At 35.5% G+C, this 15,577-nt stretch overlaps 2 protein-coding genes across 3 annotated transcripts; one reads left to right on the plus strand and one right to left on the minus strand.

Moving 5' to 3' along the window:
- Positions 1 to 1,661: 1,661 nt before the first annotated feature.
- LOC113727186 (putative disease resistance RPP13-like protein 1) lies at positions 1,662 to 11,220 on the plus strand. 2 transcript variants are annotated; one of them, XM_027251208.2, is made up of 5 exons: positions 1,662 to 2,051; positions 4,690 to 4,769; positions 5,660 to 9,527; positions 10,118 to 10,352; positions 10,900 to 11,220. In XM_027251208.2, the coding sequence occupies exon 3, from the start codon at positions 5,721 to 5,723 to the stop codon at positions 9,447 to 9,449; it is 3,729 nt and encodes a 1,242-aa protein (XP_027107009.2). In that variant the 5' UTR covers positions 1,662 to 2,051; positions 4,690 to 4,769; positions 5,660 to 5,720; the 3' UTR covers positions 9,450 to 9,527; positions 10,118 to 10,352; positions 10,900 to 11,220. The 2 variants fall into 2 exon arrangements, with proteins under 2 accessions (XP_027107009.2, XP_027107011.2); XM_027251210.2 differs by lacking the exon at positions 1,662 to 2,051 and having other exon boundaries at positions 4,517 to 4,769.
- Positions 11,221 to 12,736: 1,516 nt separating this feature from the next.
- On the minus strand, positions 12,737 to 14,951 carry LOC113727187 (uncharacterized). Its single transcript, XM_027251211.2, has 3 exons — positions 14,818 to 14,951; positions 13,668 to 13,838; positions 12,737 to 13,077 (listed from the first exon to the last, which is right to left on the minus strand). The coding sequence occupies exons 1-3, from the start codon at positions 14,899 to 14,901 to the stop codon at positions 12,994 to 12,996; spliced, it is 339 nt and encodes a 112-aa protein (XP_027107012.1). The 5' UTR covers positions 14,902 to 14,951; the 3' UTR covers positions 12,737 to 12,993.
- Positions 14,952 to 15,577: the final 626 nt, after the last annotated feature.

Below are 15,577 nucleotides of genomic sequence, written 5' to 3' on the forward strand. Positions count from 1 at the left end.
GAGAGTTGCCCTATAAACAGTGTTTTTTTGTCGAGCGGTTATCCTGCAATTGTTATTAGATATCCAAGCTATTAGTAAATAACAAACTAATTATTCTTTTTTATAGAATGAAAAGAATAAGAATAAAAACAAAGGCATTAAAAATTTGTAATAATTATATAGAGTAAATATGGATATATAGACTAATATATCTTTATAATTGTATGTTTTAAAAAGTAGTAGGATTAGAAACCATTTTTAGTCCAAACCCTTGACACGTTAACCGATTTTGGTTATTTGTGATAATAATGTTGGACTTCTCTCTCTCTCTCTCTTTTTTTTTTCTTTTTCCGCTGTTCAATTTTTAGGAATCGTGCAGTCAAAAGCTACTCCTAAACATGCTAAACAACCACTGCATTTAACAATTTTACAGAACACTATTTTATTTCATTTTTTTGCAATATATGCATTCATTTTTTTTGCAAACAATTTTATTTCATGTCACAGTAATAAAATTCATTTTTTAAAGCCACTAATGCCAATAATAATTTATTAATTATTTCCTCAATAATTGTGTCTTTACAGAACACTTAACAATTTTATTTCATTTTAAGCCAACAATAATTTATTAATTGTTTCCTCAATAATTGTGCATTTACAGAATACTTCATAAGCAAATAATTAACCACAAAATTAATTTTCTACTAAAATTACAAGACTAACTTTTAAATTTTGTTTAAAAAGTAAAAAATATCACTAAATTCAACATTCCAACTTAAAGAGCCTAAATAAAAAGGTATATAATAACATTAAATCACATAAATATATTGATTGTATAGTTAGATGTGAAGAATGTAGGCAACAAAGAATATAAAAGGCATATGATATTTAGTAAAATAAAAGAATATAAATAAGCATGAATAAAAGTAAAAATGGGAAAAATTTAACAAGCATCATGATTAAGAGGAAGGAAAATGTGGAAATTCTGGGTCAATCCTTACGGGGTCCGATTAATCTCCTGCGGCCCAGGCCCGGCGTCCCAACCCGACCCTAGTACGATAAGTGCGCGGAGGAATCCAGCAGAGCAGAGACTCGAACTCGGAACCTTGCGGTCACCATTGAGAGGTGCTACCACTGTACCATTCACGCGGGCACAAAACAGTAGATTACTCAAAGTCAAAATGGCAATTTTCCAACGAAGAAGAGGCGGGTTTCAAAGAAACATGTAGAAACAAAAAGTGAGGCATCCACAAAAGTGAACAATGAGTCAACAAAAAATAGGGTCAGAAGACAACAAAATTACCAAACAATCAAGCAATTATAGCATGCAGCTTGAACGAAGGAAAAAAGGGATGGCATAACTGTAAAATAAGACAAACCCTAAGGCTAAACTAATACTCAAGAATAGCTAAGATGGCCTGTCTCTGCGGATCACAATAGGCAAAAATGATGCAAACAAAGAGGAACAAAAACAAATAAATTACAAAGAGACCGCACAACTATAACATGCGTCTTTCGGTCTCCTGAGTAAGGCAGAAACCGGAAATGGCATTAGCAAAAAATGAAGGACTACTAAGGCTAATTCTAATGACATAAGGAACTGCCAAAGACTGATGCAAATGGAGTTGCCGAAAAGCCGACAAAACCAACAAATACAAAAGCCATCAAAGTTGCTGAAAATTACGTGATAACCGCTCGACCAAAATGGCACTGTTCATTCTCCAACTCCCGCTTTTATATAGTTAGATAGATGTTGCTATAGGTCCCATACACTTTTGGATTAATCACATCAAAAGACAATTTCTTGTGGCAGATCCTTCTATTTCTTTCATTGTTTTCTGATGACTTGGTAAACATCTTCTATTTCTTGGAGTTTCTTTTAGCACGGACTCTATCCCAAAACCGTTTCTCCAACTTCACTCGTCACCACTTTCCATTTCACCACGGCAATCTTCATTAGTTCCTTACCACCAATTCAGCACAGAAGCAGAAGAGCTAGAGAAGCTTCATCAAGTTCTGGACTGATTTGTGACCACGAAATCATTTGAAATAAACTTGTTCTGCGTGCTACTGTAAGTTTCAGTTTTGTTCGACCTAACTTCCAATTTTTGCAGATTCATTGCGTTTTGTTAAAATTTGGGTCATGTGGTCATTACAATTACTATGCTTTTTCTTTTATTTTTATCTTGTTGAGATCAGCTATCACTACAACAGTCTGAGTATACTTCTATATCTTTCCATTTATGAATTCTCTCTGGAGAGATAAGATTTGTCTAACTTGATATGAAACTTTGAGGTTTATTTACTCAAAAACTATTTTTTTGGGTCAATTTTCATGCTCATCTTTGACTATGTGCTTGGTAGCTCTTGCTATTTGTATTTACTTTGTTGAATGAGGGATTTGCAACTTTCAACCCAAAGTTTAAGTTGTTGTTCAAAATGGTCCCTTTTGTGCACTGGTCCCTTTTGTTTTGCACAAAATAAATTCTATCCCATATGTTCGGAAAATGAATCAATTTGGTTATTTGTAATTTGAACATAACTAATTGGGTCCAAACCTTGACAACTTCAACTATTGTAGGACAAATTAAAGAGATATAGATAAGACCTCTAGAGGCTGTTCGAATGCCTTTTATAAACACTTGATCGACTATCGCCTCAGCATGATATGTATATTTTTTCTTCTTTTTGATACAAAAAGAAAATTTATCGATACTAGCCGCAATCTGTTAAAAAAAATAAAGAAAATATTCAAAACTTAACAACAAAACTACCTGAACTCGCTGTAGTTACATCACTTAAACAAATGCAAGTATGAGATTTTTTATTTTTATTTTTACCAATAGCACCTCAAAATCAATTTTTTTTTTATTTTGTCAAACAATAGGAATCCCATACTAGAATAATTGTGGAGTTAATTTCAGATATGTGAGGTCATTGGTTGTCTTGGATTCTTATCGTAAACTGAATGGTACAAGCATTTCTAGTAGTCTTTGGCTGCTTTCACACAAATGCTCTGCCACGCAAATGGAGAGTCTCACAAAGGTTTATGATACTTTCACATTCTTTTGAACATTTTAAACACTCTGTAATAATTTAGATCAAACATGTATAAATTTGACAAAATACATAATAAAAGTGTGCAAGGAGTTTTCTGAAATGCACACATTTGGATACAACACTGTTTCAATTATTATTTTTCTGGGATAATAAACATATTTTCCAAAATATTCTTCTATAGTTTTAATTACTTTTTTATTTCACATACATACATTAAAAAAGTGTTATAATAATTATTTAAAATACTGTTTCAAATGATACCATATCCAAACATTACACATCCTTTATTTTACTTCTAGCCAAAAGTTTGCTAAAAGAAATTAGAGCAACTTTCTTTTCTTTTTCTTGAAAGAGTGGTACTACTATAGGTTTCATAGCGCAATGAATCTTCTGTCCCACAAAACAAAATATAATATTTATGAAGAAAAAATAATAATATAATAAAAAAAAGAGATAGAGTGTGGCATAAAGAATGTGATAGAAGATCGTTGTGGTTCTACAATCATTTTTAATTAATCGCCTCACAGGACAATTTCTTGTCAGTTTGTCCTTCCCTTGATCACCACCAAAGGGAAGCAATATTGGTTAATTTCCTTACCAACCACCATTGCTTTTTCTTTTTCTTTTTCTTTTTTATTTTGCTTTTGTTTTGTTGGTTTGAAAAATTCGTCCACCAAGTCTATCTTTCCGTCGAGTTGCGTGCTTCATTTTAGATTTTCCTTTCAATGCGAAATGCACTGAACATTTAATAATCTTTGTCGGGGATGTTCATTTACGACATCTTTTTTTTTTGGTCCAATAATTCTTTCCTGAGAAAAGTCATTTAATTTTTTCCCTCGATCTTGATCTACTTGAAAACATTCATATGGAACTATTGGCCCACTGATGGCAGCCTCTATGCAGCAAATATACTGACAAACAATAAGCATGAACATCTAATTTAATGTAAAACTAGTCAGTGAAATTATGGGGGAACTTTGGGTAAGACAAGAAACTCATGCATAATAAAATCTAAAGAAAGAATTAAAGGAGGAAATCTACTCTTCCTTTTCCATTTTTTTTCTCTTTTCAAGTCCATTTTCCATTTAAATATGGACTCAAAGTGATAATCAGTTGCATAGGTACTCATTAGCACAAAAACCTGTCAATCCCCAAGTTGGACATGTATTAACAACTTTAGCTATTAGTTTTGTTTTTACTGGATCATTGCAATATACAGACACACACATACATACGTACGTACAGTTAATTCGATGATAGCGCATACATTAGAGGGTATAGATGTTGACCAACTAATTTCAATTTGGACTTAAATAATAATTCTTATATATGTGACATAAATTCATGTTTGCTAATTTATACACAATGAGTGTAAAAAAAAAAAAAAATATATATATATATATATATATATATATATATATATATATATATATATTTTTTTTTTTTTTTAAAAAGAAAAAAAAAAGGCTTCCCCATGAGCATGACTGATCTTCACTTGCTTTCCTTAAACAATCGAAGGAAACTTGATAGTAATAGATGGAGTATTTTCAATAAGAGTTGCATTCTAGTTTCTTTGTTGGTAGAACTTCTGTGTATTCTGTGGAACAATAACGAACTTTGATCATATATTCTACACCAAACCTTCCCCAGCATCAGTCTTCATCACCACAAAGTTGAGGGGCAGGGAAGCTTCATCCAGTACTGACTGCTAAGGCCGATATCATTTGACGGTAAGCTTCACTCATCTTCAATTTGTTTTTCATTATCAAATTTTGCAATTTTGTTGAATTTTAGCCAAAGATGAAATTTTATTACGATCATCGATCAAGTTTTACAAGAGGAAAACCTCAATTATATCAAGAACTACTATTGTACTAATACAGTTCTAATCATCTTTAGCATGGTCAGTGGTAAAAAGTTAAAATTCGTATCTGCAATTGATTTACCCCAAATCTGTATCTGGTTTGAACAGTGGTTTTCAAACTCTTGACCCTTAAAATGAACTGAATTTCGATTCACTTCAGAAACTTGTTCTTTGTCTGTTGATATGATGATTTTAATGTATTTGTTATTGGATTTATACATGATTGCAAAGAGTTAAAATAACAACAATAACAATGATGAAAAGTTGGGGAAAAATTACTATTAACAGCGTAGTTCTTATATTTTTCACTAATTCTCCTGTCTTCTATTGTTTCAAAGGTTCTGTGCTGACTATTCTCAATTTTTAAACGTCTAAGCAGGTCTTTAGTCCATTTAATAGGTTTTATACTGAATTTAGAATTCATAAAATATCTATACCAATAATGAAAATATAAAAATGTTCAAAGAAATATGTGAAAGAAAAAAACTTCAATGATTTTTTGTTGGGTTCTCCATTTTTTCTTTCCTGAAAGTTCGTTTTTCATTTTAATAGAGGCTCGAAATTCTATCCTATGCGTATGTATTAACTGGCAAACAACTATGGCTGCCAATTCCTTTTTTTACTAATTCATTATAATTAAAAAAAAAAAAAGGATCCTGCGCAGCAAGAACTAAAGCCACACCCAGTGAACTGATTCATGTTCTCTATTTCAGCTTGGCTTTCTCAAACAAAATTAACTATTCTCAGTGATTGCAGGTTTCTTTCTCTCGTTGGTTCCCTTGTGCAAGTTTCTTTCACTTTACCTCCGCCTGGAGATATGGCTGCTGCCTTAGTGGGAGGCTCACTCCTTTCCGCTTTCCTTCAAGTGCTATTTGATAGGATGGCTAGACCAGAATTCCTGAATTTGTTTCGTAATAGAAAGGCTGATGATGATCTCCTCAAGAAGCTCAAGACGAGCTTACTGACTGTTGGAGCGGTGCTTGATGATGCAGAGAACAAGGAAATACGGAACCAATCGGTCAAGAAATGGCTTGAAGAGCTTCATGATACATTTTATCAAGCAGAGGATCTACTGGACAAAATCAACACTGAAGCTCTGCGACTTAAGGTAGAAAGCGAGTACCAAAGCTCAACCAGCAGATTATGCCTTGAAAGGATTCTGCCTTGTACATCTTCAGGTAATAGATTCCTTAAGAGGATTATGCCTGAGATTGAAACGATAGTGGTGAGCCTGGAGGGATGTATACAACAAATTACCCCCTTGGGTTTGCAAGTTGTTCAATCCAGAATACAATCACAGCAACGATTCGAAACACCTTTGGTTGATGAGACTACTATTTTTGGGAGAGATGCTGATAAAGAGAAGATAATTCAAATGTTGCTTTCTGAGGATGCAAATAGAGACAATATCACTGTAGTTCCAATAGTTGGAATGGGTGGGCTTGGTAAGACCACTTTAGCTCGAATGGTTTACAAAGATTTGAGGGTGGAAGTGAGTTTTCCCACTAGGGCATGGGTCTGTGTATCAGAAGAATATGATGCTACTAGGATAACAAAGGAACTCCTAAGGGAACTCAATATTTCTTTTCATGACGGCGAGAAATTGTTTTCCCTTCAAGGAAAGCTACAAGATGGCCTAACCGATAAAAAGTTTCTTCTTGTTCTAGATGATGTTTGGAATAGTAGCTACACTGATTGGGATTATTTAAGGACCCCTTTCAAAGGTGGATTACAAGGAAGTAAGATCATTGTTACAACACGAGATCTCCGTGTTGCAAGGACGATGGGTAAAAAAGAATCAATTCACCATTTGGATTTGATATCAACTGAAGATTGTTGGTCTCTATTCCAAACACATGCATTTGAAATCAGAAATGACAATCACAATCCAGAACTTGAAGAAATCGGAAAGAAAATTGTGAAGAAGTGTGGAGGGTTGCCTTTGGCTGTAAAAACAATTGCAGGTATTTTGCGTTCCAAAACCACCAGTGAAGAGTGGGAAGAGATTTCTACAAGTGAAGAGTGGACTCAAATTGATAATCAAAATGGACCTATACCAGCCTTGAGATTAAGCTACATTCACCTTCCTTCCGGTCTTAAAAGGTGCTTTGCTTATTGTGCTATGTTCCACAAAGATTACCAGTTTAGAAAAGAGGAAATAATTCAGTTATGGCAAGCTAATGATCTTTTAGAGTACTTTGAAGAAAATAAAACAATTGAAAACAAGGGTGAGAAGTGCTTTAATGATCTGAGAATGAGATTATTGTTTCAGCAGTCAACTGAAAATCTTTTTACCATGCATGACCTTGTCAATGATTTGGCTAGGTTTGTTTTCGGAAAATATTGTCTTAGGTTGGAAGATCATCAGGAGGAAGATGCTCCAATATCTAGAGTAAGAAACTTTTCATACCATCCTAGTTACTATGACACATTTCATACATTTTATCTCTTGAGGGATTCCAAGAATCTAAGAACATTTTTACCATTGAGAAGGGGTCAATTTTCTGATATTAGTTGTAAACTAAGCAACAAATTCTTGGAGGATACCTTGCCCGAGTTCATTTCTTTGAGGGTTCTATCTTTGCCCAATTATGATAACATCGTTAAGTTACCAGACTCATATATTCGTTTGAAACAACTTCGGTTTCTGGATCTTTCTTCTACAAACATAGAAAAGCTACAGGATTGGATATGTACCTTGTATAATCTTCAAACCCTATTGTTGTCAAACTGCAACAAACTTAAAGAGTTGCCAGCAAATCTTGCAAAGTTAATTAACTTGTGTTACCTGGATATTAGTGGAATTCAGTTGAAGAAAATGGCACCACAAATGGGCAGACTGAGAAAACTTCAAGTCCTGACTACTTTCATAGTGGGCAAGGATAGTGATTCGACGATTGAGGAGTTGGGCAAACTTCCTATGCTTCGTGGCAGGCTGTTGATTTCTGGGCTGGAAAATGTTTCTAGTGGTAGGGATGCATCTATGGCGAACATAAAGGGCAAGAAACACCTTGAAGAGTTAATTCTCAAGTGGAATGAAGATAATTATTTACAAGCTGTAGAAGATGTACTTGATAATTTACAACCTGATTCAAGGATAAAGCGTCTTAATATCACAAGATATTGCGGGGCAACATTTCCAAATTGGCTGGGCAGCCCTACATTAAGCCATTTGGAATCCTTGAGCCTGTCTGGTTGTGAATATTGTTTTTTTTTGCCTGCACTTGGGCAGCTAAAGTCCTTGCAATCACTTGAAATTGTTCAAATGAGCTGCATATTAGCCTTGACCGAAGAGTTCTATGGAGATATCAGTGCAACTAGACCATTCCCATCTCTCAAGAAGTTGAGAATTGAGAAGATGCCAGAGTGGGAGAAGTGGCACATACCACAATGTGACGTTTTCTGTAGCCTGGAAGAGCTGTGTATAATTGATTGTCCCAAGCTAATCGGAGAGTTTCCCAAACAATTGTCATCACTGAGAAGACTCGAGATATCTGGATGTGACAAACTCGTGATTCAGAATGGTCGATTGAATATCTTCAAAGGAGACATTCAACTGTCATCCCTTCATGAATTGAAGATTTCACATCTGAAGGATTTGAAATTGTTGTCCCCAGAACTCTGCAAGTTAACCAGTCTTGAGGAGTTGGAAATACAGGATTGTGGGTCTCTTTTACCCTTTCCGGTGAATTACCTACCTGCCTCACTTAAATCGCTTGAATGTTATAGATGTGACAAATTTGACTTAAAGAGTCAAAGCTGGCAGGGTAGGAACCTGGAGCTTTTGACATTACATCATTGTCAATCTCTCAAAGTCGTCTTGCTTGGCTCATTTCCTATGCTGAAACGTCTTTCCATTAACCACTGCAAGGGTATTGAGATGCTCTTAGTTCCTCCATGCGGGATTGGGGATCAAAGCAGTCTGACTTCACTGCAATCCTTAATGCCTTTTCCAGAGGGAGGATTGCCAGCCCCCAACGTCACGGGAATTAGTCTCTCGTTTTGCGAGAAGCTCAAGGCACTGCCGGAACGGATGGAATCCCTCCTCCCATCTCTTCTACATCTGAATTTGTTCAGTTGCCCGGAACTTGAGTGCTTCCCAAAAGGGGGTTTGCCGTCCAGCTTACAATCTCTCGACATCTCCAATTGCAAAAAGGTCATGAGCTGCCGACGAGAGTGGGGTTTGGAGAAACTCCCTTCTCTCATAAATTTGAGCATCGGTGGTACTGATGAAATAGAGCTATTTCCAGAGAAAGACTGGCTGTTGCCTTCTAATCTCAAAACTCTCTTATTGATGGACCATAAGAATCTGAAAATGCTAAACTATTCTGGTCTACGACATCTCACCTCTCTTCAACTGCTATATATCAGAAACTGCACTCGACTTCAGTCCCTACCAGAAGAGGGACTGCCTGCCTTTCTTACCAATCTGGAAATTAGGGCGTGTCCACTGCTGAAACCAAGGTTAGAATGGGAGAAAGGTCAAGATTGGCCCAAAGTTGCGCACATCTCTTGTGTAATAGTTGATTTGAAGCTAGTTCCTTGATGGTAACGCCTGTTACTGCTCAGGGCTTGCCTCCCAAAGTTACAAATCCTCAATTATCATCCATTTAAATAATTTAAGGTACTTCTTTTTCCTTTCTTTTTTAAGATTTTTATTCTCTAGCAATGTTATCAATCAAGTCCTCCCAAATACTGGCTACCTCTCTTTGATCTTTTGCTCTGGTTATAATAGGAATTTCACGTTCTGAATAAATAGAGGAATGGAACGATTAGTTTTTGGGGTCTTAGTCGTAAGTCGTAACTGATACAAGTCAGGTTGGTTACTATAGGCATTCCTCAATCTTTTTTCCTTTTGCCCTTTTGCTTGGCAATCTGATAAATAAGCATGAACATCTATGCACATTTAGCATTCCCAGTATTGTTTTTACCAATTGTTAAAAAAATGGTCAATACATTTGTTTCAACCTACATTGCAGATTTCCATCAACTAAGCCACCAACTGAGATGGATAGATGCTTTCTTCAATCAGCGATGCTGATGCAAAAGGAAAAAAAATTGAAAAAATGAAAAAAAAAACCTTAAATATTTTGTAAGGAGTCTATAATTGTCAAACTAGTCTTACAAAGCTATAATTTTTCTCTGTGCATGCTTGTATTTTAAGAAGCAATCCTCTGGTGCTCTAATGTTATCATATGCTGATATATCTGCCAGGAGAAGAATTGCTGTCTCCCTGTCCGGGGACACATTTCATAATTTCTCTTGGCTTCAGCCATTGCCAGGAATGGGGCTAGCTACCTCTTTCTATATGGCCAAAATCAAAATCTGCCGTTGCTGATACTAATTTAGAAAGAGGGAAGAAGATGATTGGTACAAGTTAGCTACATTTCCTTGATTTCAATGATGAACTCAGAGTGTGATCAGTTGTGCACTCTCAATTTGTTTGAAGGTAAATTACTTTTTTTTCTGCACATTGAAGTAATTGGCTTCTCATTGTGTTTCCCTGAAAATTGTTAGGAGCATTAAAGATCTGTGCTTTCCTTTACACAATTGCAGGGAACTCTTACAATAGCTTTGAATTGACTACAAAGTAAAATAAAATGCAAATACTTAGCTGCTTAATGTCAACTTACTATATTGAGTTTTTGTTACTGAGGGCGTCATTGTGGTTTTGTTTTTGTATTTTCCTCCTCTCTATTGGGTCCATTTGAACTGCTGCCCCATTGTTAATCTTGATGAGCTGCCTAATTCTTTGACCAATTATGAATTGTCTTGTGATCACAACTTTCTCTTATTTTTGATGAATGCAATCCTAGCAATATAGCAAATCTATGTATTTTGACTGTAGAAAATCTACTTCCTTCTGGCGTGTAATCCGCTTAAACAATGTGATATATCATATCACTTGGAGCAAGCTTAGTTATACAAGTGAAGATACCTAATCAGTTTGTCTCAGTACTGGTTGAAATGTAACGCTTAACCATCTTCACTCTCAGAGAACTTGGTCAGTTGATCTCAAGTGCTATAAATGTCAACAGTAATGTCATAACCGGATTTTGCTGGCCTCTTTTGATCTTGAAGTGGAGAGAATACCTGGGAAAATGCACTTGTGAAGGAAGCAGCATTGGCATGAATATTTGCCTAGATTCTGATCCTTGCCATGTTATCTTTTGTTTCATCGTAGAAGTCTTTGAGTTTCCTGATTTACTTAGCAATTTAGAACGCCTATCCCTTCCCTAACTTGTATTCAGCATCTATCAGGAAAATACCAGATTCGATTTGTGCCAGGCATAATCAAAAGAAATTTTTGTTGCAAACTAATGAACTTGTGCCAGATGGACTGGGAAAGGGATGAAATTGGCCAAAACGGAAATGCAGGCTAGAAGTTTAAAAAAAATGTGTTTATCAACATCCATTATGGGGAAAAATAAAGGTTCAAATTGAGAATTTGGTTGAGCATTGTAATATTCATGGAGGACGAACATGATTTTACATGGTATTACAGTTTTTAAATGATACTAGCATCCACCTTGTCGTCTTATAAGTGTAGATCCCCAAAAAGTGAGAGTTTTAATAAAAATATTATTAAAAGGTGATGTTTCTCAACATTGTTTCTAAAGAGCAAAAAACGCATTTGATGAATGCAATGCTTTTTAAAAGAAACATTCACAAAATACAATGTTTCAATAATTTAAGCATTATTTTCTTAAACAACGCATTCAATGGATAAGTTGGCTAGAAAACTAATTTGGTGAATACGTTTTCTTTTTTTTTTTTAATAAACTTTCACCATTTAAGAACTTCTTTCAGAAACCAACATCATTTGGGAATACAACTGATCCTTGTTTCATAACTAGCATTAATCTGTGATGAACAAAAAACTTCAAATAACCAAGTTGCTAGTGAGAAAACTTTTATGTCACATTCAGACCTCTGGGTAGAGCTTGGAATATAAATTGGCGTAAACTAGTTATGAACGCGAACATTCTTTGTGAACAACTTGGCTTACTATTAGCATACATGTGGAAATTGGCTGAAATGTCCTTTAGACCAATCACAGGAATTAGAACTTGTTTGTTCCTCAATACGCTCTAATAACTTCTGCAAGAATCACTCAATGTTGTCAGCGTTCAGTTCTTTCCCTGTAGACTGCCTTTGAACCAAATGTAAAATGAGGTAAAGGGCTATCTTCAGTTTTAGTTTCCCCCTTGAAGTTGCATTCTATGCTTATTTCAGCCTTTTACTCTTACCAAGCGTGGTGCGAATCAATTTACACAGAACTTTTATGAGGATAAGATTCTGCACTGATTTTTTTTTTTTCAATTGTTCTGTGTGTGCTCCTGTGTGTTTTCTTTCCCTTGAGTAATTAGCATCACTTTTTTTAACTAATGTTCTGTCTGTATTGATCCTTGGACTAATTAGCATCCACCTCTTTTTTGCCCAACCTCAGGCTTGAGCTTGCTGCACATATGGCCTTGGTAGCTTTCACAACACGAGTAGAGATGAAAGCATCAATTTTATTGGGAATATAATAGTTAAGAAACCACTAGCCCGATCTTTATGATTGTAAAACATATACCCTGCACAAATCAGATGAGTAATATGCTGACTTAACTTTGTTATTTCAGGACAGAGCTGTTCAATAAAAAGAAATATGTACGAGGAAAAATTGGATATTATCTGTTGTTGGTTCTGTGCGTTTTGTTCCTTCGACAAATTAGCATCACCTTTTTAGCTAAGCTGGTGTTTGAGCTTGCTGCACATTTGGTCTTGGTGTCTTTTCCAGAATGAGGCTCAGAAAAAGAAGATAAAAGCATTACAATTTCATGCAAATATCAGTAGAAACTACTTGTCTATATTTATGATGATCAAATGTACATTCTGTATGTATGGATTAGATGAACAATATGCTGGCCTATGGTTATGTTTTTCCGGACATACAAGAACAGAGATCTTCAGTAAAAAGATTTAAGGTAGCCGAAGTTTTGGCCTAGCTTATGGAGCTGTACCGGCCAATTGGATGCCACAATGATCAACGACAAAGGAATACAAAACTGCTGAATCTAATACAGTCCCACCTCCCAGCTTTTCTAGTCAGTGTGCATTTTTCCCTCTTTGCTTGACTTGCTGAGAACTATCACACCGAGTACAATAATCGTTGCACCGGCAAACCACTGCAAAAGATATTTTACATTCTTGTCAGTAGTTCAAACAAATTTCTAGTTTACATAATACAATGTGATAGTCCGATTGGGGGTTTTGGCATAGCTAATGGTCCAAACAACTTGCTCAAGTCTGATGCCCTAATGTTGCAAGCCTCCTCTTAAGTATTTCAAGCACTTTGGGATCCACCTCTCTTTTTTTTTGTGACTAGACTTTTAGAAGTTCAATATGCAAGACAAACTATTAAGTCTAATATTCAACCAACTATACTTTTAGATGAAAGGCAATTCCTGGTACTTCTTATATAGCAAAAGTTCAATCCAAACTTATTAAAGTACAGATGGTGGATGACCATGTAAACCACTACTAAGTTTAGCCATTGGCACAAAAAGATGATATAAGAGAGTCAAAACTCAACTAAACTACTTCTTTGAGTCCATCACTTCACTCTCTAAGGAGGACAAAGGAAGTGCTGCAATGGCAGCAACTAAGTAAAACTGTGGCATGTAGCCATGGATAAGGCTGGATTTGGGGAAACTCTTGCTATCATAATAAGTTGAAGTGTGCAGGTGTCTTGACTTCTGAAAATCATCTTAATTACCTGAAATGGCAACACCTCTTTGAAGAGGAAGAATCCAGCCAATCCAGAAGAGAGAAAGTTCGTTGCAAAGTTTGTAACGGTAGCTTGGAGAGATGATAGAGCTTTTAGGCTATTTACATAACATCCCCACATTAAAGCATTCAATAGTATGACCAGGCCATACCTAACAAGCTATTATTACAACAAAACACAAGTCAGTTGAGTGCTGATTGATTATAGATTGGTTTTATTTGTACTCCTGCAGCAAAGACATTTAGACATCTCCTGAGAAGAAAAGAGAGACACACTCAGATAACTTGTACACTTTCTTTTATCTCTGTTCCTCATGAACACATGCAGGCAAACAATAGATACTAGAAGATAATCAAGGTTGACTCCTTCTCTGCTAAATTCCATAAGCAGAATTAGGATCTGATTGGATACACTCTCAGGTATATATGATAAACAGCAACTAATAAGACAAGCAATATTATAAGTTCTATAAGTTCTAGCTGATCGCTAACATTTTTTTATGAGTTTGAATTTGATCCGGCCTGTATAATGTGTTATGCTGATTACATTTCGATCTTCATATTAGGAGCGAAAATAAGTACTCTTTTGCTCAAGATTATGAGATACTCAAACGAACACTAGTATTCTTTAATGTGACAACTTGCATACATGAGTTGATCCAAGTAGAAAGCAGGGCCTTCAAGGAAGAAATACCAGCTTGAGGCAACTGAGCATATAGTAGATAACTTAAGAGGGCTTCTAGTGACTAATTGAATACACAAACCGGGAGTTCCTCTTATAAACTAATTGAACTAAAACAGTATACAGCCGAAATGGGATGACCAATTACCCAGATAATATTGACATTTATGCAGGGGCTAAAGAGTTAAACATATTATATGCAACTGAAAAAACAAATTTTCATTTCTCACTATAAATCAATAAGACACCTCCTGTCAGGAGACAAATACATTTCAACCTAGTCAGATTCGCATTCCAGATCAACATGGAACTAAACAAACACAAATATATGACGAATTTCTTGATAATTAACCAAATTCATGCTATTAACGTTGAATACATATTCTATTATCAACTATTAACGCTTCTTCTAGCTGATATGATACAGTTGATTATTAGAGGATATCTCAAGAATTACCTGGGAAGAAAAGTGCTTGGCGGCAATGGCAGCAAGAGCAGCATTGAATCCAGCTGAAACAGCCCATGCGTACCCTTTCATCATCTTCTTGAAGCTGTTGTGTTTCTGTCCGTTCTCTACGGAAAGCGAAAGAGGAAGAGATTTTCAACCGGTTGAACTGCCAGACGACGACGTCCTGTACATTTCTCGACATGGGTTGGGCTGATGAAATTCAAGAGATTGTGGGCTAGTGTTAGGGCTGAGCATGATCCATAGGCTGTGAGATGTGACAGTGAATTTGTAAATAGCAATTGACCCTGTTCCAATCGTACTACTTTCTGTAGCAGCCGAGTCGGGCTACTTTTGTTTACTCGAACGAGTTTGAGCACGAGATGAATATCCTTAAATTCGAATTGTGACGATTAAGTGCTAATATTCGTTAAATTCAAGTTTAGACAAGTTACTTTAAAACTTGAACATGAGTTCAAATATTCATTCTGACTCGACTTAATTCGTGAACACCCTTATATACTATTAGAATAATAGTAACTTATCAATGTGATAAACAAATATTATTATAGCTCCTACTTTGAAGTTTATATCATACAAGATACATGTATTCTAGCCGAGAATGTTTTGATCTAGTGGCTAGAGTTGAGATTTTAGAAATTAGAGATATTGAGTTTAAATCCCATTTTTTTCCTTTCCGCTTCTTAAATCTCACACCTTTTTTACTTAAAAAAATATTTTAAAAAAACCTTGAAATTTATTTCCCCATGGC

Source organism: Coffea arabica, chromosome 2c, assembly GCF_036785885.1.
Source record: "Coffea arabica cultivar ET-39 chromosome 2c, Coffea Arabica ET-39 HiFi, whole genome shotgun sequence".
NCBI classification, from domain to species: domain Eukaryota; kingdom Viridiplantae; phylum Streptophyta; class Magnoliopsida; order Gentianales; family Rubiaceae; genus Coffea; species Coffea arabica.

Coding starts and splice junctions, on each gene's coding strand:
- LOC113727186 (XM_027251208.2), top strand. CDS start 5,721: ATGGCTGCTGCCTTAGTGGGAGGCTCACTCCTTTCCGCTTTCCTTCAA.
- LOC113727187 (XM_027251211.2), bottom strand. CDS start 14,901: ATGATGAAAGGGTACGCATGGGCTGTTTCAGCTGGATTCAATGCTGCT. Junction 13,839..14,817: donor CCAAGCACTTTTCTTCCCAG/GTAATTCTTGAG, acceptor TTGTAATAATAG/CTTGTTAGGTATGGCCTGGT. Junction 13,078..13,667: donor AAGAGGTGTTGCCATTTCAG/GTAATTAAGATG, acceptor TATCTTTTGCAG/TGGTTTGCCGGTGCAACGAT.